The following is a 25,367-nucleotide window of genomic DNA, read 5'->3' as shown; positions in this document are numbered from 1 at the left end:
ATGAACACAAACATCATCTCTAGAACTGCTCTGACAGTCACTTTATCAGAATTGTACCGTTTCTTTTGAAAAAACTATCGTCATATCATATACAAACAACAAAGTAAACAAAAAAATATTAAATGAATAATACATTTTTTATCAAATTAGTTCAAGATTTTTGCAATATTAAAAATTAATGAAACCATTAAAATGAAATTCAAAAAATGTATGGTAAATACAGAATTTGGTAAAAATAAAAAAGAAAAGGAGCTTTAAACTGCTATTAAATTGTGTATGTATCACAATTTTAATTAATTATGTGACCACGATAATATCGATACCACAATATTGATAATTGTTACATTCCTAGTGTTGTAAAACAGCAGGTTTTTTCAGAGCTTTATTTACAATACTTTGCACTTTAAAATAAACTTGCTACGTAGGGAATGTTTGTTCACTATTCTCTTTGTAAAAGACATAGATTTTTAAATGTGGTGCCTCTAATTAAAAAACAGTTCCAATTGTTTTACGAAATACATATGCTCGTCTCTGTACCAAAAAAAAAAAAAAACACTTTACATTTTACTGCCAAATATTACGTAATATCTGTTTAAAGGCACTTACACCAGACAATTTTTCTTGACACCGTGTGATATTAGGCCGTGTGAGTTCCTAATCATGATGAATGATGGGATACGCTTGGACATCAACCTATATAAATATTGTAGTTAGTGTGGATATACTGTAGTATGCAGTAAAGGAATATTTCACCCAAAAAGGAAAACTTGCTCACCAATGGATCCTCTGGAGTGAATGGGTGCCAAGAGTCCAAACAGCTGATAAAAACATCAAAATAATTCACAAAACTCCATGTCTTGTGAAGTGATCTGTAAGATGTTTTTAACTTCAGAATTTTGTTTCCGAATAAAATACAAGTCCTCTATCCATAATGTTGCTTTCTCCAGTGAATAAAGTCATCTTGTCTGAACAAGGAGAGAAATATGCACAGATTAAGCACCGTTTACAAGCGAAAACTGTCCTAAACAAATATGTTGGTGGATTTTGATGTGCAATGTGGGATGGACTTCACTAGAGGAAGTGGATTATGAACTCCTATTTTGATGAGAAGCGACTTTTAAAGTTAAAACCCCTTAATTGATGAATTTGTTTTTATAAATATGTAGTTTTTCATTTCACAAGACGTTAATTGATGGACTGTAGTGTGGATTATTGTGATGTTTTTATCAGCTGTTTGGACTGTTCAGCTGTTCTGACGGCACCCATTCACTGCAGCAAATCCAGTGGTGAGCAAGTGATGAAATGCTAAATTTCTCCAAATCTTTTCTCATGAAGAAACAAACTCATCTACATCTAAAATAGCCTGAGGGTGAATACATTTTCAGCAAATTTTCATTTTGGGGTGAACTATTCCAGTAAGGGCACTAAGCTTTGGCATTTTTCAGATGTGAGGCAATCTTGCGCACTTCCTGTCATACCGATGCGCTCTCAAGTGGCCAAGTAAATATGGGTATCCTTGCAATGTTTGTATTCTTAACACAATAGAAATAATTTCATCACAGCAACTTAAACCATAACTTAAAAGGTCGATATTAGAAACAATATCAGTCTCAGTCCAGAACAAGCTTTGTCATACAGACAGAGGGAGGAACTCAAAACCCAATTCTTTAACAAACAACCGCTATGTCATGGTCATCTCTGCTGTATCTTGATTGGAGTGTGATAATTATACACACCGCCATTGATTTCGTCCAACACTTGACAGGTGCGTCCCCAATTCTGTGCTGTAATTTCACAGGCTTTGTGCAGAAAGTGGCTCATCACATGCTATTGAAATAAGTAGCGTGATCGGCGGCACCCGCAAACGTGCTGACCCCAGAGCAGCGGTGCTCGGAGCTGCCAGGACTCGGGCCAGCAGAACGCCTCAATCGCCCGTTGATGCTGTCAGCATGTCATTCTGTATGCACTCAACGACATTGATCTGTTTTGAAAAGGCACGCATTCCCAGCGGATCGCATCAATGGACTCTGATTCGGAAGTCGTTGGCAGCACAAAAAAATACAAGCGAGGGTTTTTTCATGTACATCACTGTGCTGTAATTCAGGCACCAAGAACAAGAGTGTGTTCCACACGATTCACTGATTATTTTTCCAGTCAGTGCTGCGTTTTTTTTCTTGGAAATCATCTGTACGCTCCTAACCGCCCCCTCAAACCGCCCCATGCCCTCATTTTACTGAAACTCCACCCACGTGGAGCCAACTCCCCCCAACCCACGTATCAAGAACATCTCAGATGAGATTTGCCTGACCATGTGGAAGTAAACCGTTGTAACCGTTTTTGACAAATCAGTGCCGCCTCACGGCGCTGCTCGTGTGCAGGGTGACAGCCGGCAAGAAAAGGGGAAGCACAGCCCCCTGACCCTGTGACTATAGTTAGCTCAATAGATGCGTAAGACCCCCTTCCCCCCTCACTTTCCTTACGCAGGCTCCTTCATCCTCCAGCACTGATTCACTCCAACCCTCCTCTTCCTCTTCCTCCACAGGCGAAAGGACAGCTGGCCAATCACACTGAACCCTTCCCCCCTGAAGGCTTTGGTAAGTCTCCCTCTCCTTGACCTCTTGTTCTTGAGGGTTTGAGCATTTTCACACATTTTGTTAATTGAAGAGAATGTGTTCTCATTACGTGTGTCTGTACATAAATTTAGAATATGAGTAACAAATAAACAACCAAATCCGAAGGGGCAAAGCGAGCATTGTTCTCCATTATTGTGGAAGTACTATCAAGATACCACCGATGTTGTTGTAATAAATTCTAATAATTAGTACATTAGAATATTATTTACAAGTCATTTGAATTCAGTGAAATTACATATTAGTAACACAGTGTAACACACACAGATACATACATATACTAATATGTAAGCGTTTTTTAATACTAATGTGCTAATATAATATATAAAAGGCAATTTTTAACTGATAATAATATCCTAATATTTGGTGCAATTATTAATGCTTGAAAGTGAAACAAAAATACATATTACACAGATTTATCATATATACTAGGATTAACATTATAATAAAAATAACACTGATTTATGTATTAAACATATCTAAAATTATATATATATATATATATATATATAACAAAATCTCAAGACCAGGGGAAACATTTCGCACTGGTGGATCATAACCAGATTTTAAGTACAGCTTCAAAATGGCAAAGGAAGAAACAGGAGCAAGAGCCAAAAAATAGAGAGTAGGTAATTTATAGAAAACTGAAGAAAACTCAAAAGGCTGTTCATCAGCTGATCAAAAGTTTAAGACCGTGGCCTTAAAAAGTTAAAATCTGTGCAAAAATATGGCTTTCATGTCATTGTCCTTAAGGCAGTCACGCTGTCGTGACCTCCTGATGGCAATGGCAAAAAGGCTTTCTGTCTTTGAACGTGGCAGGATTGTTGAGCTGCACGCGCAACTCCTCGCAAAACACACCATCGCTTCAGAGATTGGACGCAGTAAGACAGCCTTTTTACATTTCTCAAAATATCCTGAGAGTTACGGGACAAAAAAAGTCAAGTGGTAGACCCCAAAAAAATTCACCTGCACTGAGCTGGAGTATCCGACAGGCTGCCCATGAAGACACAGGCCGATCCAAATTAAAGCCCTTGCTGATGCTGACTGCAGCCCAATAACCACATCTCCTCCCACGCCACAAACTAGCCCACTTGGAATTTGCAAGAGAGCATCAAACATGGGACATTGAAAGATGGAAGAAAGTTTTATTCTCTGACAAGAAAAAATGTAACCTGGATGTCCAGATGGCTTCCAGCGTTACTGGTATGACATGGAGATCCTACTGGAGATGTTTACTACAAGGCACAGTGGAGGAGGCTCCATCGTGATCTGGGGTGCTTTTTCCTTCAGTGTGAAAGTGGAGCTTCAGGTGGTGCAGGGGCATCAAACGGCCACTGGCTATGTGGACATGTTGCAGCGGGCATCACTCTTGACTGAAGGCCCTCGTCTGTGCGGTAATGACTGGGTCTTTCAACAGGACAGTGCTGCAGTTCACAACACCCGTCTGACAAAGGAGAATAACGTCACTCTTTTGGACCATCCTGCGTGTTTCCCTGATCTATATTGCATTGAGAATGTTTGGGAATAGATGGCAAGAGAAATTTACAAAAACTGACATCAGTTCCAGACTGTGGATGCTCTTCGTGAAGCCATCTTCACCACATGGACACACATTTCCACCAGCCTCCTGAAAACAGTCGCATCAAGCATGCCAAAATGAATTTTTGAAGTAATCAACAAGAGAGGTGGGGCTACTCACTAATGAGTCCTCTTTTTCTCCCTTTTAGTTCTGTTGTAGGCGTTTTTTTGGGCGATGGTCTTAAATCAGCTGATGAACAGCCTGTTTGAGTTTTCTTCAGTTTTCTATAAATTGCCTACTCTGGATTTTTTTTTGGCTCTTGCTCCTGTTTCTTCTTTTGCCATTTTGAAGCAGTACTTACAACCTGGTTATGATCCACCAGCGTGAAATGAGAATATTTGTAATGTTTCCTCTGGTCTTAAGATTTTGTTCAGGAGTTATTAAATTGTTAAAGGCAAGTAAACAGTCAGTAATAAAATAGGAACAAGCAAATTAGCAATATTTCACAAATAAATACAGTTGAATAAATTACAGCAAATTTGCGAAATTACAGGTTTTAAAAATACTGTTACGCATGCGTTTTCTTTCTCTGTTTACTTTCACTTTCGACAAAAAACGGCTGTGCTTATGATGATATACTGACGTATTTTTGTGCATAGAAAGGCCCAGAATGACCTTTCCTGCAATGGAAATGCACAGAACGGTTCGAGAACGGACTCAACGGGACCGTTGTTCGTTGTGCTCACAAGTTCTTTCCCTTCCTTCGTTTAAATTGTTTGATTTTTAAACTTTATAATGGTATTAAAATGCGAAGGCAGGTGGGGGGGGGTCGATGGGGAGGGGGGTCGATGGGGGGGGATTTCCTAATTCCTAAAGGTTAAATAAACGGTTAATAATTGGTTACACGGAACTTTATTACATTAATTTAACACCATATACAACAGCCTACTTGCTGCACAGTCTGCAACTTTTGTTAGGGCACCTTATTTTGCGGGGCTTTCTAAAAAAAGATTCTAAAGCCCTGTATATGTATTATTTATTGTATTTAAAATAAAGAAAAATTATTGTAACACTAATAATTGTATTTAATTTATTGTAATACATTTTTATTCACCAAAGCAATGTAGTTAATTATTTTTTTTTTTTTTTTGCTTGCATTTTGATGGAGCAAAAAAAAACGTAGCAAGTACTGTACATGCAGTCATAGTACTACATTTCCATTTCTACCATGTGAAAAATAGTCCTGCGCTTTAAGATTGTATACCTTGGCATTGGTGTATTTCGCAGCAGGTTCTATAGTGTTAAACGTGTGTAGGTAGCCACCTAAGATTAATGTGAAGTGGTCAAAGCCAATTCAGTTTACCCGTTTAACATTCATATTGAGCAGTTACCTGGAGAATGTGACGTAGGGGTCAGCAGCTGTATTAGCCCCTCATGAAGGAGCTGTTTTCACAGCCTTTGACCTGTGATTGGAGAGTTGAGAATATTATTGGTGTGATGTGACAGTGCTGTCAGAACAAATCGAGGTCATTAGTTTGTGGAGCGCCGCTCGAGTGATTGTCGAGGCAGAAAGTGAAGACGCAAAGAGCGAGAGCATAGAGGAGTCAGAGAGAGACGAGATCAGTCAAGTGGATCCAACTTCCTTCCAGCCTCACTTCTCGCCCAATCAAAACACGATCCCGCCGATAATGTGTGGCAGCAGCGCCAATTCTCCCTGAATTACTTCCTTGGATTGCCGTGTGTCTGGGCAAATGACTTGAGCCAGGTGTGTGTGTGTAGTGGGTGCTGTTCAGTGCTCGTGGGGACATTTCAGGGGTGGCTGTGGCGTAATGATTCTGGGGGTTTTGTGCTTCAAACAGACCATTCAATCTGAAGCAGGGATGACCCTGAAATTGGTAAAGATGAGGGTGTATCAGGGCGTAGAGTTTCACACTAGAGCTTTTAGATCAGACCTGTGTTTAGGAAAGCCTTTTTCCAAACTAGGGTGTGCACAAAGGACCTGTACTCGAATCAGTATTGAGTGAATCACATGTAGTAAATGTGCTTAATTGTCATCAATTATCATTAAGGTCATAGTGCAAAAAAATCTATATGGTCTTAAACATAAGCTTAATTTTCTTTTTGAATTTTTTTTTTCTTCTGATTTTGGGATGAAATGTATGAAAGGCCGTTTCCGACACTGAAAAAATTAAAAAAAAAAAAAAAACATAATTGCAACTATTTATCTCACAATTCTGACTTTTTCTCGCAATTGCGAGATAAAATTGCAGTTCTGATTTTTCTCAGAATTGCATGATGTAAACTTGCAATTATGAGTTATAAAGTCAGAACTGTGAGAGATAAACTTGCAATTCTGGGAACATATCAGTCTTTTTCCCCCCCAAATTTGGACTTTATAACTCGCAATTGCATGAACTCGCTTTTGTGACAAGTTAGAATTACGAGGAAAAATGACAGAATTGCGAGATAAAAACTTCTAGCAAATGCAAGTTTGTATCTCGCATTTGTTTTTTTTTGTTTTTTTTTTTGTTTTTTTGAAGAATTGCGTGATGTAAACATTCACAATTCTGAGAAAAAAAGTAAGAATTGTGAGATACAAGCTTGCTATTGCAAGAAGTCAGAATTGCAACTTTTTCCTCCAATTGTGAGGTTGTCTCACAATTCTGACTGTAATTGCGAGTTTATACCTAAACTTTGTTTATATATTTATATCAGAATTGTGAGAGACACAATCACTTTTGCAAAAAAAGTCAGATTATCTTGCAATTCTGACTTTATTTATGCCAATTGAGTTAATTTTTTTTCTCGCTTTTATGACTATTTCTTCCAATTGAGTTTATATCTCGCAATTCTGACTTTATAACTTGCCATTGAGAGTTTATATCTCACAATTCTGAGACAAAAAGTAAGAACTGAGATACAAACTCGCTTTTGCGAGAAGTCAGAATTGCTTGTGAGATTTTATCTTGCATTTCTGATTTTTTTTTTTTCTTCCCAATTCTGATTTTATAACTCGTAACTGTAAAAGTCAGAATTGCAAGATACAAACTTGCTTTTGCAGTCAAAATGACTAAAAATACATATATAACAGCAATGAGGCAAATAAAGTATCAGAAGCAAGTAAACATGGTTTTATTGAACAAAACTCTTAAAATACATAATGTATTATAGACAATAGAACTAATGTACATTATGCATTATATCAAATGAGGGGCTGATGATTGTTTTTACACTTTACTGCGTGATCTAATCTTTGTTTAATATTGACACAACATTTAATTCAAATATCCTATTGATCTTTAATATTTGGCCATTTCTTTATGATAGAAAAGGTACAGCCACTGTAATTTCTTGAATATGTGGACATCAAAACGTGTTTGAGCTTTTATTTTAAAATCGCGACGAACAGTTAGCATATTGAGAAAGATACTGATGTATTCTCCTGTGTTTGCGTAGGTTTATAAATGATTTACCTCACAAATCTGATAAAATGGTGCATGTTGCATTCCCAGATGAACGTTATAATAAACTCGAACTCACAACAACATGAAGAGATGGAGTCTGAGACTCTACACACGTGTAACTGTAAGTTTATATCTCACAATTCTGAGAAAAAAGGTCAGAATTGTGAGGAATAAAGTCAGAATTGCAAGATACAAACTTGCTTTTGCAAGTCAGTTTATTTCTGCCAATTGTGAGTTAATATCACAATTCTGTGAAAAAAGTCAGTCTCGCAATTTTGACTTTAAAAAAAGTAAGAATTGTGAGATACAAACTTGCTTTTGTGAGAAGTTAGAATTGCCAGATACAAATTCGTATTTGCCAGAAAAGTCAATCTCAGTCAGTTGTGAGTTTCTGTCTCGCAATTCTGACTTTGTTTCACCCAATTGTGAGTTTAAATCTCTCAATTCTGAGGCCAAGTCACAATTGCGAGTTTGTATCATGCAACTCTGAGGAAAAAAAATCTGAATTGTGAGGTGCAGTCGCAATAACCTTATTTTTTTTATTCAGTGACGGAAATGGGATTCCATAAAAACGTCACCTGGACATTGTTTTGATGGATTTTGTGAGCTTCACCAATAAAGATTGTCTTGGATATGATTCGTTTGAGCTTAATTTGCAAAATTCCCATCTTGGAAGTGCACACAATTAATCTTTGTACGTGAATATTGTACATTCATCACTTACCAAAAATAAGTGCTAGAAAATTGCTGTGATCGACAGATGGAGAGTAGAGATTTTAATTAAATCAGCGAATGAATGAGACTTGGAGAAGGGTTTTAAAAAAACTATTGATCAGTGTTGTGTCACACATGTGCAAGTATTTTTTGCCAAGACATTTGGTTTTGTCAACTGATAAACAGCCATAAACCAAAAGGGCCATTTTCCATTATAACACATTTTCTTTCTTGCTTGTTAACAGTGGTAAACATGTCGGGAAGAGTCAAATTTGGGTTAAGGGTCTATAAAATGTATAAATTGGAAGACAAATGTCTAGAAATTGTATTTCCTCATTAGTGTTCTCCAGGTGGCTTAAGGTGAATGTGTTTCCAAAATGTCTAGTTGTTAATTCCAGCTCTACAAGAGTTGGATTTCACCTACTTCATCATGATACGATACTTTGCTCAATAATCAAGCTGTTACAGTTTGATTATTGAACAAAAGAGCAATTCATAACGTTGTCAGAAATGATTCCGGTTCTACTGCTTCACCATCTTAGAATATTAATGTTTTAATATAAAGTATGATATAGCATGCAATTCTTTTAGTCTCATTTTTGGTTGGCGTTTATATCTTCAGTTCAGCCAAGTGCCGCTGTGTTGATGGGGAACCCGATTCAGGCCTTTACTCCACCAGGAGCTGGAGCTCCAGCCTCCGGCAAATCACCTAGCCCTGTTCAAAGAATCGACCCCGGAGCCAGCATCCTCTATGTGCCCGCTGTCTATGGGGGCAATATGGTAATGCCCGTGCCTCTACCGGTATGTTCTGGATTTATTTTACTTACTATTCACCATGGGTCACAACTTGTTCATTTTTAAGATGTTTCAGCTTGTTTTCATGTACTATCAGTTGGAATTTGGAAGCCTTTATCTATCCACCCTGAATGTATTTCCTTGAACATGCTGTACCCTTGTTTGACCCTCACCTCATCTTATCTTTACCAGTTGCCATGGCCTGGCTATCAGAGCCGTTTCGCTATGGATCCTCGCATCATGAGTCATCAGGCCGCCATGGCCGCGTACAACCTCAATCTGCGGCCACCAGCCAGTCGCGCCTCACCTGTGCTGTATGGGTTCAGTCACCCGTCGCCTCTAGGCATGAACCAGCAGCCCACATCTGAGAAAGAACTACTTCAAGAGCCCAGTGGGAATGGTATAACTCTCAACTCTAGTATCTTTCATTTTAACAATACTGGAAGCTCAACTGATGTGTGCTAATAGCAACACCAAGGTCTTGGGTTTGAACCCCAGTGAGCATACGTAGATACTGATGAGAAATTGCAAAAATTGTAAAATGGCTAAAAATTGTTCATGATAATTAGGGCTGTCACTAACGATTATTTTGGTAATCGAGTAATCTGTTGATTATTCTGACAATTAATCAAGTTTTTGTTTGTTTGTTTGTTTGTTTGTTGTAGTAATAAAAATAGATTTAAATGAACCATAGCCTTCAAAATGACTAAAAATACATATATAATATATGAGGCAATAATAATCAGTTCAAATAAAGTATCAGAAGCAAGTAAACATGGTTTTATTGAACAAAACTCTTAAAATACATAATGTATTATAGAAAATATAACTAATGTACATTGTGCATTATATCAAATGAGGGTCTGATGATTGTTTTTACACTTTGCTGCATGATCTAATCCTTGTTTAATATTGACACAACAACATTTAATTCAAATATCCAATTGATCTTTAATATTTGGCCATTTCTTTATGATAGAAAAGCTACAGCCACTGTAATTTCTTGAATATGTGGACATCAAAACGTGTTTGAGCTTTTATTTTGAAATCGCGATGAACAGTTAGCATATTGAGAAAGATACTGATGAATTCTCCTGTGTTTGCGTAGGTTTATAAATGATTTACCTCACAAATCTGATAAAATGGCGCATGTTGCATTCCCAGATGAACGTTATAATAAACCCAAACTCACAACAACATGAAGAGATGGAGTTTGAGACTCTACACACGTGTAAATGATAGCAGTTTGTGTGGAGCAGCATTTACTGTGAATGTAAATGTAAAAAAAGTGCATACATTAAACCTGCATCACATATATTCATTTTATTGAATAGTAGCATTTGTGAATTCTTAATAGCATTATGCTTTATCATTTTTAGATGTGTTTAATATGTGGAATACACCACTTCAAAATGGACAAAATGCAATCAAGGAATAGAATAGAATCGAGGAATCATTGCAGCCCTAATGATAATGCATTTGAGCTCAATGGGACACGGTGGTATGGAGGGTTTAAAAGATAAAATATGCAGCTTTTAAGGTCTGTTCACACAGAACTCTTTTCCGTTTATTTTTCTATGCAAACACACACTAGACGGACGCGTATGACCATTGTGCTTACGTCTTTTCCAGCATCTCGCACATGAGCACTGTTTTTAAGACGCCATATCAAGTTAAAAGAATAGCAATGTCAGTTCCAAAACAGTGGGCCAATCAAAAGACCCTGGAGGCAGGGCAAGTGTTGCAAGCTTTTGTTGCCAGTAGTAATATGGCAGCAGTTTTATTTAACAGCAACATGGCGGAGAAAGCATTCTGCACTGCACTTTTTTTAAAATCCATTCCAGAGTACTTCGTCTTGCCTTTTTAGGCGTGTTCTGTGTGAACGACCCCTTATTTTGATTTAAAAAAAAAAAAAAAAAAAAAGCTTATGTGAAATATTCAGTATATTTACTAAAATATTTCCTCAAAAACATAAACTGTGGATGGAATCCAACTCAGAATGTTCCTTTAAAACAATGTATTTCATATCAGGCTTGTTTTGTTTTGGCTAACAGTTCATACTTTGTCTTTACTTTTACTTACATTGCATTGTAAAGGTTTTTGAACTTGTTGAACTCTCAGGTTTGAGTCGTCACATACGGCAGTTAGTTAGGCTGTGCTTTTGGAGTTGTATTGTGCTGATTTGTTATCATTCTTTAGGGAAAATTGACATTAATGGAAAAACGGAGCATAGGTTGCTGACACCTGAGAGAAAAGCCCCGGAGCTGAAGGAAAAACAGGTACCATCCATCCACCCGTTCTCTTTTTATACCCATCTATCTATCGTACGTCTTTGCAGTTTAATCTGAAATAAATCAAAGGAGCCGCCCACTATGCCTTCCCACAAGAGCACTTGTAACATGGACCATCTATCTTCACTCGTCCCGTGCATGCTCAAAACACTTCAGTTCTCCTACTCTTTTACGCCCTCCATTAGCATCACATGTCCGTAATAATTGTACTTTCTCCTCCCCACAGGGAGACCCAGAGTCAGTGCAGACTAAAGTCCAGAGCCCCAGTCCAACATGGGCTTCCCTGGTAGCCGCCTCATACGCAAAGACCCCCAGGCCCAAAGGGCCCTCAATTTCCACCTGGGGCCCCCGCATCCCGGTTTCCCCCCTCACCACGGGAACAGCCCGTTTCCACAGCAGTACGGACTATCCCGACCTCCCCTCCGAATGCAGGCCCCTATCCACCCTCAGGCCTCCTCCTTCCCCCCTTCGTTCTTCAGCGGACCTCCAATGGCGCACCGCGGGCTGCAGTCTCCGGTGCTGGAAGGGCTGGAGGGTGGTGATGGCTCGATGGGAGCGGGTCCAGGTGGGGTGGCTGAGGATCTGAAGGGTGTGGTGAGAGGCCTTCCCCCACAGATGCACCAGCAGCCCCTGCGCCTCAACAGCTTTGGAGAAGAGAGTTTGGACTCTCTGTTGGGCGATACTCTGGGTATGTGCATGCATGGATCAGAATGCTTCAGATATGTTCGTTTCTTTGATGTGTTGTGCCGTAGTGTTTATTTCAGCTGCTTTCTGTGTTGCACTTTTGAATTTTCTTTGCCAACAACTTTGACAGTTGTACGTTTAGTTCAAGTTCTAGCCTTTCAAGCTTCTCATAAATTCCACAGTATTGTGCCTAAGGGTTTGATTTTGACAGTGTAAAAGCCTTTTCTCACTTTTTTCTTGGCATAAAAAAATGCATGTTTTTAAAGCAAAACTGAGCTCTGAGCTCCTTGAACTGAGTCTGAATCAGCCACGCAGAAAACAGTAGAAATGCACTCAACTCTCCGAACACCTGATCAACCATTTAGTAATGCACTATCAACCTCCAGAACACCCCTCAGCCATGCGGCAACACACACAAAACCAGTCGCCGCAGCAGCTGAAGACCAACAAACTAGAAAGTAGGGCTGCATGATTATAATCGTGGTTATTAATCATGATTGTTTTCATTTGAGAAATTACTTTTTGCATTTCATTATTACTTTCATCGAAGCAAGAGAACAAGTCAAGAGAACATCAACCTAGACACAGTTTATTTGACCTCATCTAGTATTCTGTTTTATTATATGCATTAACACTTCTCTATGAAACTTTGTATGCTTGTTTAGAATCATGTTACATGTGCTCACCTAGTTTACCTTGACTAAAGTTTTTTTTTTTTTTTTTTTTCTGGTCGACTAGTAGTCGTTCATTTTAAGCATTAGTTGACTAATCGCACATTTATTAATAAACAATTTAAATCATCATAATGAGCCTTTAATTGCCTACATAGCCTAAAGCTTGCCACAGGACACCGGCAGAAGTAATGATTATGAATGTGTCGTGGAAAAACCGCAAGGAGGCTCCATTAACGTAGTAATTTATTGATAAACTAGTGGGATTTTTTTTTTTTTTTTTTTTTTGGTTAAGAGAGGAAGTCAATGACACTGACTCATCATCTCTGCAGTAGTAATGCGCCTGTATGTATGTTTCATATGGATTGCGTAATCTGAGAATATTTGTTTTCTATTTGAATTGGTTCATTTGAAATTAGACATTTTGCTCTCTAAAGATATATTTTTCATGTCTGTAAGACAAGTATACACAGAGTTTAGGCCATTTTTTTTTTAATTTAAGTTCAGAAACAGAGACGGCAGAAAGTGCATCCTGTTTAGTTTCATTATTTTACAAAAGTGCAATGTTTTGCTGTTATTTAGGGTGCACACAAATAAACGCAGAGTCTTTACAGATTCAAACGATGTATTATCTTATCTGTATGACCAAAAATGTATTTTAAGAGCGAATGATCGCACCAGCACCTCCATCTGTCATGCAGTAAGCGCGCTACTATTCAGTTTCCACACTCCGCATAGACACTTGAATAAACCACATTTTTTTAGATTAACATTAGATTGAGCAGCCATGTAATGTTGCTACTACTTAGATATTTTACATGGTAATCCATATTTGAGGTCGATGAATGATAGGTGAGCGTTTGGATGTCCTGCACATTGTACTGTATTACCGCATAGACCAGTTGTTAACAATCTGTCCATGACTTCACCACTTCCTGTGACAATTTTTTTCCGCAACTAATACAGTTTTCACTTACAAAAGTGAAAGTGGCAGCCCTAGAGTTTTCATTTTGGAGATATAGGCTTTTGCATGCACTTGACCACACCCCTTTTCCCCGTTATAGCTACCCAAGAGGTAAAGTTCAACATTTGTTTATAATTATTGATCTGGAGAGTCTAGAAAATTGTGCTGCAGTGATGTTGAGTATCAACGTTTTTTTTTTTTTATGTAATCGAGAATATTTAAAAAGTGATTTGATTGACAGCAGTTTTTGAGACAGCATGTGGAGATCTAGCAACTGATATAAATATTGTGTCCATGTGTGAAACACTACTTGATGTAAGTGGTGATTTGTTAGCACCACCTAGTGGTCAATTTATTTCAGAATTCTTACAGGCATCTAGGGCCATTAGTTGAACTTGCCCACCAAGTATCGTTCCAATTGGCCATTCCATTAACCTTGTCTAATAGGTGCTCAAACTTTATTGGCCGATGGCGGCCACTTTAGACAAAGACATAGCATACCAATTTAACGGCATACCAACCAAATTAGTCAATCGCAATAACTAGTGTATAGTTATAGCCGTTTTTAGTTTTTCTTCCAGTTATAGCACTACCAAGTGCCAATCTCTTGATTTGTGTTTTTGTTTGTGTGTTTGTTTGTTTGTTTTTTTGACTGTGACCTTACGTAAGTGTTCCAAGTTGAAAATATCTCTTTCCATTCAAAAGTAATAGGCTTTTTACTAAAATCAGCTCCGCCCCTCATGAACATTTTGGCATTCCGTCGTAATGGTGAGTCGAAATTTCGACTTTTTTTAATAATTATTGATATTCACTCTCCAGAGAATCTTTCTGCATTGGTTTGGCTCAGATTGGGTGAAAAACCTAGGACTAGTTTGCAAAAGTAGGTTTTTCAAAAAAATCCAAAATAAATTTCAAATCCAACGTATGCATTTTGTCCATCGTGAGCCAAGGATTTCAACAATGTAAGACTTGAGTCTGTGACTAACGGTTTGGGAGTAATGAGTGATTTCATGCTTAAATATTACGTGTGCTTAGTATAGTAAGCACATGTAACGTGTAAAAATAAATTTTACCTTAAATATTTGTTTTGTTTAGTTGATTCAAGATCCTCAGAATATCTGGTCAGCCTTCTTCAGGAGAACTTGAATGTGTCGGTCTGCTAAAGTAGTCATGGTGGGCTTTGGTGAACAGACCTTTTGTGTTTTCCCAGCATGTCATTGGGCTTTCTCTGTTGTGTTTTCACAGATGGTCAGGCTTCCTCAGGGCTGGATGCTTTGGGCCAGCAGCAGCAGCAGCAGGCTCGTGTGGGTCAGTGGGGTGAACAGTCTCCCTTCCTGCAGGCTGGTGTGGCTCCCTTCCCCCTGGCGCAGCAGTTGGCTCATCTCAGCCAGCCGGGTCTGCGACTCCCCCAGCAGCTCCTCCGAGCAGGCTGGGGCCTGGGCCCTGGAGCAGAGGAGGAGCCCAGACCTGCCATGCCCAGGTTAGAAGACTCTTTATCCTGCTTGGTTTATATTGTTTTGCGAATCTGACGTTATTAGAATTAGGAAGTCCATGAAATTTCATAAGGCAAATGTATTTATTTCCATGATGATAACTAGATGCTGTGCAGCCTCTTAAGGGACATGATGCAAAAGAATATGTAATGAGAGGGGAAAAAACGATTTCAGTTGCTTTTGCTTTCTATCACAAACATTCTGTGTTCCATGAGAAACTTTGTGTTCGCACAAAAGGTTTCCCCTGAGAGCACAAAAGTTTTGTGAGCAAATGAAAGGTTTCTCTTCACAAAACAACAGTTTTTGAAATTAATGAAAGTTTTGCGAGTGATCGCAAGGTTTCTCAGGAGGAATCTACATTTTTTTTTTAAGCAATCGTAGCAGTTTGCAAGTGAATGCAGAGAACTCCAAACTTTTGTGAGCAAAAACAACAGTTTTGTCAATTAATGAAAAAGCTTCTTGGGAGAATTTTGCGAATTACTACAAATTTTCAGCACAACGCAAAAGTTTTGGAATCAACAGTTTTTCAACGGTTTCTCAGAAGAATGAAAAGGTTTTAAGTAAAACAACATTTTTGTGAATTAATGCAAAAGTTTCTCAGGAGAATGCAAAAGTCTTGGGAGCAAAAACAACGGTTTTGCGATTTAATGTACAAGTTTTTCGGGAGAACAAGTTTTGCAAGTGGCTGCATATTTTCTCAGTACAACACAAAAATGTTTTGTAAGTGAAAACTTTCTTGGTAGAATGCTAAAGTTTTGTGAGCAAAAACAACAGTTTTGCAAATTAAGGAAAGTTTCATGAGAGAACGAAAAAATTTTGCAAGTGAACACAAAGGTTTCTCAGGAGAAAGCAACATTTTTTAAGCAATCATGACAGTTTGCAAGCAAATGCAAAAAAAACTTTTTTGTGTGAACTGCAGCTTTGTGAATGAATGAAAAAAGCTTTTTGGGAGAACGAAAACACATTTTCTCGACACAAAGCAAAAGTTATTTAAGCGGAAACAACAGTTTTGTGAATGAATGCAAAAGGTTCTCGGGAGAATGCAAAATTCTTGAGTAAAAATCACTGCTAATTAATGCACAAGTTTCTTGGGAGAATGAAAAAGTTTTGTAAATAAAACTAACAATGATTTTGTGAATAAAGGCAAAAGTTTCTCAGGAGAATGCGAAAGTCTTGGGAGCAAAAACAACAGTTTTGCGATTAATGTACAAGATTCTCGGGAGAACGAAGTTTTGTGAATAAATGCAAAAGTTACTTGGGAGAAAGAAAGTTTTGCAAGCGAATGCAAGTTTTTTTGGAGAAAGCTTTTTTTAAGCAATCGTAACAGTTTGCAAGCAAAGCAAAAAAACTTTTGTGAGTGAAAACAGCAGTTTTGTGAATTAATGAAAAAAGCTTCTCGGGAGAACGAAAACATTTAGCCAATTAAAACAAGTTTTCTCAGCACAAAGCAAAAGTTTTGTAAGTGGAAACAACAGTTTTGCGAATTAATGTATACATTTTTGGGGGGGAATTAAATAGTTTTGTGAGCGAAAACAGTTTTGCGAAAGAATGCAAAATTTTCTTGGTAGAACCAAAACATTTTGCGAGTGATCCTCAAAATTTCATTTCAAAATTCTTGAGTAAAAAGGTTTTGCAAATTAAAGTTTCTTGGGAGAATGAAAAAGTTTTACAAGTGACCACAAATTTTCTTAGCACAACGCAAAAATATTTTGTAAGTGAACAGTTTTGCGAATCAATGCACAAGTTTCCCGGAGAACTAAAACATTTTGCAAATGATCCTCAAATTTTCTCAGCATAACGCCAAGTTTTGTGAGCGAACACAACAGTTTGTGAACAAATGCAAAGGTTTTGCAAGAGAATGAAGGTTTCTCGGGAGAACACAAAAAAAAAGTAAAACAACAGTTTTGTGAATGAATGCACAAGTTTCTTAGGAGAACAAAGTTTTGTACACAAAAACAACAGTTTTGCGAATGAATGCAAAAGTTTCTTGGAAGTTGTGAGCAAAAACAACAGTTTTGCAAATTAATGCACAAGTTTCTTGGGAAAATGCAAAAGTTTTGTGAGTGAATGCACAGTGTTAGTTCTGAAACCACATGCAGAAATTTGTTGGGAGAATGCAAAGGTTATGTCGGTAAAAACAGTTTTGCGAATGAAAGCAAAAGTTCTTTGGGTGAGTGAAAACGTTTTGCAAGCAAATGCAAGCTTGCTTGAATTGCAAAAATTTTGTGTGATGATTTTAAACCTTTAAAACACAAGTAGTATACTGATGTTTATTATTTACTATAGTTATAAAGTTTGTTTCATGCTGTTTTTCTTTGCTATTTTTAAAAATATAATAGTATACACTGTGTACAGTGCAATATGTAGTAAGCTAGTATTCTATTCCAACCATTTCTCTATCTCCCTCTCTCCAGATATCCCGGTCTGTTGCGTGAAATGCTCCCTCAAGACCAGTATGAGCAGCGGGAGCCGGCCGACATGCCCCCTCCTCAATCTCGCCTCCTTCAGTACCGTCAAGTCCAGCCCCGAAGCCCCGGCGACCTGCCGTCTCCCTCTTCATCCGGCTCAAACCACACCTCTGGCCCCAATCCCTTCCCAGCTCCAGTTCCGCACTCCTTCCCCGACACCAGCCGAGAGCTGCCCATGGGCGGCCAGCCCTTCCAGCAGCACCAAGCCTTCAATCAGGCCTCCTTCTCCCTGCCGCCCGAGCACACAGCGGGGCCTCTTCCGGTCAAATACCTCCTCCAGGAGGCCCACTGGCCCCACCCTGGCCTACCCCAGAGCCACGTGCTGGGCCACGGCATGCCCTTTGGCTTGCAGGCCATGGCTCACAGGCAAGAGCAGGGCCCCCTCACGCAGCTGCAGCAGCACCAGCAGCAGAAACAGCAGCTCCAGGCCCCGCAGAGCTCCCTGCACAGTGTAGAAGAGGTGAGAGCTGTCTTTGGTCTGTGTAATTGTCTTCACTGTTACGCTGTCTGCATTCCCATTGGTAGTCTCTGCATAATTGCATAAAGTTGAATTCTCGTTAACTGCTTCTGATGCTAATGTTGCCACAAATGAACAATTCTCATAGAAAATCAACAAATTGCTGTCACTTGTCGCTATAACTGCTGTCAAAGGGGTGATTGTGTTTGTTTTTCCATGAATGAGTAATACAACTCAGAAATGAGTTATTTTAGCACTCTGGTTCCTCAAGTCAATGGGTTTTTGGTTAAATGCCTGAAATAAGGTCTGTGGTCAAAATAAGCTCAAGATATTTTCATGGTTTATTCTACAACATAAAATGAATCAGTAATAGCCCACTTGTAAGCTTTTACTTGTCTTGAAAAAGGCGGTTACTAACAAGTGGGACTACAGAGGTTTGTTGAGACGTTTAACGCCATCACACCGAAACTCATCTACTCACTAGGCTTTCACAGCTTCATTGTTTTTGTAAGCACAATTCTGCAAACTATTATGACTCAAACATTCAAACATTTTAAATAATGATTGGAAGAGTTGTCAAAGCTTAATGATGTGTGCACACTAAAAGCGAAGCGAATATTCACATTGTGTTATCGTTCTAGATTGGCTCTGTCAAACAATCACGATTAATCGCATGCAAAATAAAAGTTTGTGTTAATATGAAGTGTGTGTGTGTATATAATGTGTACTGTATATATTTATTACACACATGCATGTATATATTTAAACACAATTGTATATTTATATATAAAATATTTATTTTTATATATAATATAAATTAAATATAAATTCTAGGGATGCACTGAAGTTTCGGCCACTGAAAACTATCATCCGAAAACCAAAAATGGCAAAAAGTTAAAAAGGTTATTTCTGATTTTGCTGATTCTGTTCTCAGAACTAAATAAAAATAGTATATTGATATTTAATATTATTATATTTTCTGTACAATTTTACTGTGGTATTTTCAGTAAAAGTGTGGTTATTTTATTGGCTTGTGTTTTCAAAAATTTGTATCATTACATTAAACACAAAATTATGAGTTAAATAAAAAAAATCGTACAAAATTACTTTATTTACTAAAATAGTAAATCATTCTAACAAAGCATTTTCAGTTTCAGTTTTTTGTGTAAACAAACTTTTATTTTGAATGTGATTAATCCTGAATAATCATTTGACAGCCCTACTCCCAGCCCTGCAGATTACTTGTGGGATGTTTTTCGTGTCACTTGTGCGAATAAAATCATTGCGTAATATTTTCCGTTGTTTTCTGATACAACCAGACGTGTCAACCTGGACACCTTCACTGATTGGCTTGTGCAACAACACGTCATTTCCGCTTGAGATGAAAATTTTCAGCTTGCATGGAAGAAGTGATTGAGGCATACATCGCGCATTCACGGCAGTCACGTCGCCTGGCGCGAATTTGTGCCTGCTCACGTCTTTGCATTGACTATGTAATCTGCTCACAAAAATAAATAAATTTGCTTTTGGTGTGCACACACCAGAGGTCTTCACTGGTCTACTTGGATCCAAAAACCCAACGTCTGATCCGATCTGATTCAGGTCAAAAACTTCAGTGAGTACCTCGGACATGGATCGCGTTCGTTAGTAGTGGTTTTGGGTCTCGTCTAATTAAAAAATTTGCTTTATCCAAATAGACCTGATAAGAGACAAATTCTTTAATCTTTTATGACCAAGAAGACCTCTAGCACACAATTATTGTGGTGACGTTTAAATTTGTAATTTGTGGTGTAGTATTTGGCTGTATTTAGACTCAAATCTTGAATGAAAATGTTTAAGAATCAAAAACTTTTTTTGGTCACAGAGCCTATTTTCTGCAATAATCCTAAAGCCAATGGGAAAATCCTGTGCGTTTTTTGTCAAGGGAACCTGGGTAATGCTAAATTTATGGATGGCCTACAGAAAATGTCATCATTGCAGCACTGTATTACCACAGAAAGTAATTGTTAATTGTCTCTCAAATTGTAAAAACAAATGGGAAACAAGTTTACAGTAATGGATTTTCAGTGAATGTCTATGGGGCAAGTGGAGCAGAAGGTTTAAAAAACTCAATTTTTTGTTGAATCATTCAACAATGAAGGTGGTAACCTTCTGGTTATGTACTAACCAAGGTAGTTCCTGTAGGAGTTTGCTCCATATAAATAGTTTCACACTGAAATCATATTAAAGTTCACTAGAGAATCTGATCAGAACTGTGTGATGGTCGAATATTTTGAAGGGGACATCGGATGCAAAATTCATTTTCACATGGTGTTTGCATAAAAATGCGTCTTAGCTTTGTGTGAACAAAACCACCTTACAATGATAAAAATCCATTTGCTCCTTTTATTTTAATCCCCACAAAAGCTAAACAGACTCTTATTATCGAGCCTTTTTGATTTTCTGTATGCAGTATGACGTCATATTATTCAGGCTCCGCCCACAACCACTGACAGACTGTCCCGTATTTGCATATTTCCGCCCTCAGCCCGAAATATGCAAATATGGGATTTCTCAGCGCTCAAGCAGCAACAATGTCTCGTAAGCAATGCAGGCGTTTTGTATTTGGATGTAAAAGTGAACTTAAGAGTTTTAATTTTCTCCTGACATCAGAGCCATTGAGGACGCAATGGATTAGTTTTGTTTTCGATGGTAGCGTGCCACCGAAGACACAAAAAAATGGCAGAGGGGGTGGGGTGAGCAGAGCTAATTATCATTTAAAGAGACATGCACCGAAACGGCTCACTGTGATCAGAGCTGTTTTTAATGAAGTAAAAAGAGTGTTTTTACATAACCATTGAGGAATTTTAACCAAAGTATGTCAGACATTTCATGAAGAAGCTAAAGAATCATACCAACTTGTGAAAAATAGGCGTCCGATGTCCCCTTTAAGCATTGTGATTGCAAATTTTAAACGTTTTTAGTGTTGGTATGTTAAAAGCTCATGCACTTGTCATCAAGGTTTTATTGTAAGTGTATTTACTTACATTTATAAATACTGAAGGACACTGAAATTATTGTCTGTGGTAATGACAGCATACATATTTTACAGAAAAAATAAAACAATATAGCTTTAAAATGACAAAAGTTAAACTTTTGGTAGTCTTAGTTCTCTTTTTTGGACTTCTGCTGCTGCTTGTGTGATTTGGCATTGAAAAAAGGCTGACAAAAGGACAACAAATAATAAATCATGTCTGAATTGGACTGCATATCTCTGGCACTCAATTGAGCTCCCACTGTTTTTGATGTTTCAATCAGAGGGTTGGACACAGATGCATCCAAATGAGTATCTCTTTGATTGCATTAGTTTCTTCCTATTCCCATTCTCATTTTCTGTCTCTCAGTATGAACCACGGGGCCCCGGGCGGCCTTTGTACCAGAGGAGGATCTCCTCCAGCTCCCCCCAGCCGTATCCGGACAGCCTGGATCCTCAGGACCACCCCACGCCCTCCTACAGATACCCCTCAGCAGACCTATGGCTGGGCAGCAGCGGGCCCGGCCCGAGCCCCGCTCCTCTCCACAACATTCCATGTAACGGAGCGAGCCACCTCGTCCCGCACAGGGAGGTTTTAGGTGCGTTTCATTGAGCTTTGCATGCGTAGGATAGATTTTGGTGGCTGTTGTTGTGATAAAAGTCCACTTATTCGTTTAATCAATAATGTTGGATGGTTATTAAGGAAATTCACATCGTCCAATTATTCTGTTTGAGTCAGTCATATTGTTGTGCTCAGTGGTGGTGTTGTTTACTTAAACAATTAAAAAAAGGTTTCAGTAATTGAAATAAAGTTGAAATAAAATTGCATAACATAGCTCAAAGACAAAAAAAAAGTTTTAATTGTTGCTTTGGCATCTAACTGAAGAAAAGTTTAAGCTGAAGTCATTGCAAAGCTATTTTTAAACCTTAAAACAAAATTAAAACAAAAACCAAAAGTATTAAAATGAAAGCTACTTGTATAAATAAATACATACTATAATACTATATAAAAAATGAGCTATTTTCCATCACTACAACTTAAACTGAAATAAAAAATAAATAAAATAAAAGCTACTTCTAAAAATAAAAATAAATACTCTAATAGTAAATAAATAAAACTAAAGTACAACTGTTTTGCTGATGTAATAGTGTCATAGATGTATGTAATATATTGTGATTCTTTGTTATAAAGTATTGCAATGTTATTTTTAATCACTAAAATTAAACTAAAAGGCTGAACATTTTTAAAAAGCTACTTCGAAAAATAAAAATAAATACTGTAATACTATATAAATAATACTAAAATAAATGCTGTTTTTGCTGATGAAATCGTGTTGTATATGTATGTAATGTAATATTTTATTAATATAGTTATTGCAAAGCTATTTTAATCACTAAAATTAAAAAGCTGAAAATATTATAAAATATTATTAATGTAATCTGACGTGTATGTAATTTATATTTTATGTGTAATAACATTGTGATTATTTATACGAATATATACTAGAATATATATATATATATATATCAGTATATTGCGATATTTATTTATTTATTTATTTATTTATTTATTTATTTACTTGCAGTACCGTAAAGCTTTTTTTTAATCACTGCAAAATAAAATTTAAATAAAAAAATAAAATATTAAAGTTAAAGTTATGTATAGAAATATATACTATAACACTATAGAAATTATGCAAAAATAAAACTGGTTTAACTGGTGTAATCATATGTAGGATTTTTTTATGTATTTATTTATTGCAGTATTATAAAGCTATTTTCCATTACTACAACTTAAACTGAAATTAAACCAAAAATATTCTAATAAAAGCTGCCTCTAATAATAAAAGTAAATATTATAATACTATATAAATAATACTGAAATAATACAGGTTTTGCTGATGTAATCATATGTATTATATGTATGTAATATATGTAATATTGTTTTTTTCTAAATTATTACAACGCTATTTTTAATAACTTAAAATAAACAAAAAGCTGAAAATTTTAAAATAAAAGCTTGTAAAAATAAATACTGTAATACTATATGAATATACTAAAGTAATGTTTTTGCTGAAGTAATCATGTCATATATGTATGTAATTATTTATAAAGTATTGTAAAGCCCTTTTTAATCGCTAAAATTAAACTAAAAGCTGAAAATATTAAAAAAGCTACTTTTAAAAAACAACACTGATGTAATTTTCTGATCTAATTAAACAATACATGTATCGATACTGCAAGAAAAACAATCGCAATATTGTAAAGCTATTTTCGTATTGATCATGTTGTTTTGCATTTCAAATATTTTGTCAAAGCTGAGCAAGAGTGAAGTGAATGTGCCTGCACTGATACAGTGTCCAGTTAAAAATAGCTTTGAAAAACATGTCTAATTGGTGAACGTACACCATTGTACCATTACCAATTGTACAGTCGTTCAGAGTTAATTTAAAAAAATATTACATTTTGCTGATCCATGGAATCAACCTTAAAATCCATTTTAAAATGTCTGCACCGAGTGATATGTAATAGCCTGTTTGATAACAAACATGAACGTTGTCTGTGATCCCATTAACCTGTGTCGTTGCATATAATAACTGTCACTTGATCCTGTTGTGCTGAAGTAATAACGACGTGCGCTAATTGTTCCTCAGTTTCAAAGGCGATGAGTGTGGCGGACGAGCAGCAGTCTCCTCACCCCGCCAGCGCCGCGTCTCTCCAGCACCACGGACAGTTCCCACCCCTCATGCCCAGCAAGCAAACCCCGCCCGACCCGGGAGAGGGGGCAACACCAGCCCAGGGGGCCCCCAGGGGCCCGGCAACTCCAAGCCCCCGACCATGTCCTACGCCAGCGCCCTCCGAGCCCCTCCAAAGCCCCGGCCGCTGCCCGAGCAGGTCAAGAAGAACAGTGACCCCATCTCTCTGTTACAGGAACTTAGCATAGGCAGTTCAAACAGTAGCAATGGCTATTACACGTATTTTAAATAAGTCAATATATATGAACTATATACACCTGTTAAAAAGGAAAACTGTTGAAAAAAATAGAATAACAATCTTAAAAAAAAAAAACAAAAACAATAAAAATGTCTTTTGATTTTGTGGGATAGTTAGACATTTTGCGTTTTATTATTTTTTACTTGCTTTAGTACTAGTTGGTTCTTTTACAGTTTGGCATCTGTGATTTTACAAAACCGAATCAGCATATATATATCATGAAACACCAAAACATTTGGGGAAAAAACATTTAAAAAATCAATAACCAAAAAAAAAAAAAGATTTATGGAAAAAAAGATTTTTAAAAACACCATGAATCGGTTGACCACTCAGCTGCCCGTCTTTCCTGTAATTATGTCCGCTCTCTTTGCATCCACTCCCAGAAGTAAAACTTGTTGAAGTGATTTTCCCCCAGCTGGCATTTTTTTATGATGTTCAGTTTCTTGGTGTGTTTTCTTGTGCTTGCTGCTGAGTGGTGAACTGACTCGGATAAAAAATATTATAAAAAGTTGTATAGATGTAGACAGACTTTTCTCAAACCTGTACATATGAATAAATGAATACATGAGATGACGGTTGTGTGCTTTGTTCTTCAACCACCACGTACAAATGCAGAATATATAAGAAGAAAATTCACATAGGCAAATATCAAACCTTTTTATTGTCAATGAAATGGCACATCAGAACATTTATCATTTTTATGATGTTTGCAAATACATGGAAAACTGCAAAGCTGCCAAATGAGCAGAAAGTTGATTTCTTAAAAGAGTCTGCTTGTTATTGGATATCAAAATGCTCAGTTTTAATAAGCAACAAAGAGGTTTTGTTTGTGCTCACCTGATCAGGATATAAAAAAATGAATCATTATGAGAGCTATAATATATTTACTTATGCTCAGGATATGGTTATTAGTGCACAAAGCAACCAAAAAACTGGTCATTTTAATGAAGCTATTAGCAATAAAGCAAACTAATGTCTTTGTATTATGGACTTCCATTAGTTTTAGTAAATTAGCAAATATACAGAAAATGAGCATTCATTATTCTTTGAATTTTGTTCATTATTTGGCCACAGCACAGAGAAATGCTCTCAGGGTGAGATGGTAACAGCAGTTCAGTAGCTGCTTTTTTCGGTCAGCAACATCAGCTTGTCTTTACATCATGTAATCAGTTTTCCCATCGGCTCTGAAATTTAAATTAGTTTGCATGTT

General features: G+C 37.2%; 1 protein-coding gene across 1 annotated transcript in view; it reads left to right on the top strand.

Moving 5' to 3' along the window:
• helz (helicase with zinc finger) overlaps positions 1 to 24,730 on the top strand; it is a 79,844-nt gene extending 55,114 nt beyond the window's left edge. Inside the window, 11 exon segments of the mRNA XM_051101150.1 lie at positions 2,543 to 2,594; positions 8,950 to 9,128; positions 9,315 to 9,522; positions 11,322 to 11,401; positions 11,640 to 11,664; positions 11,667 to 12,101; positions 14,978 to 15,212; positions 17,640 to 18,153; positions 21,534 to 21,762; positions 23,818 to 23,940; positions 23,943 to 24,730. Coding sequence (XP_050957107.1) covers positions 2,543 to 2,594; positions 8,950 to 9,128; positions 9,315 to 9,522; positions 11,322 to 11,401; positions 11,640 to 11,664; positions 11,667 to 12,101; positions 14,978 to 15,212; positions 17,640 to 18,153; positions 21,534 to 21,762; positions 23,818 to 23,940; positions 23,943 to 24,151 — 2,289 coding nt within the window. The 3' untranslated portion in view covers positions 24,152 to 24,730.
• The last annotated feature ends 637 nt before the right edge of the window (positions 24,731 to 25,367 follow it).

The sequence above is a fragment of the Labeo rohita genome, chromosome 3 (genome assembly GCF_022985175.1).
Source record: "Labeo rohita strain BAU-BD-2019 chromosome 3, IGBB_LRoh.1.0, whole genome shotgun sequence".
Taxonomy (NCBI): Eukaryota; Metazoa; Chordata; class Actinopteri; order Cypriniformes; family Cyprinidae; genus Labeo; species Labeo rohita.
Note: the sequence above shows the minus strand (reverse complement) of the source record. Positions and strands in the feature narration are given on the sequence as shown.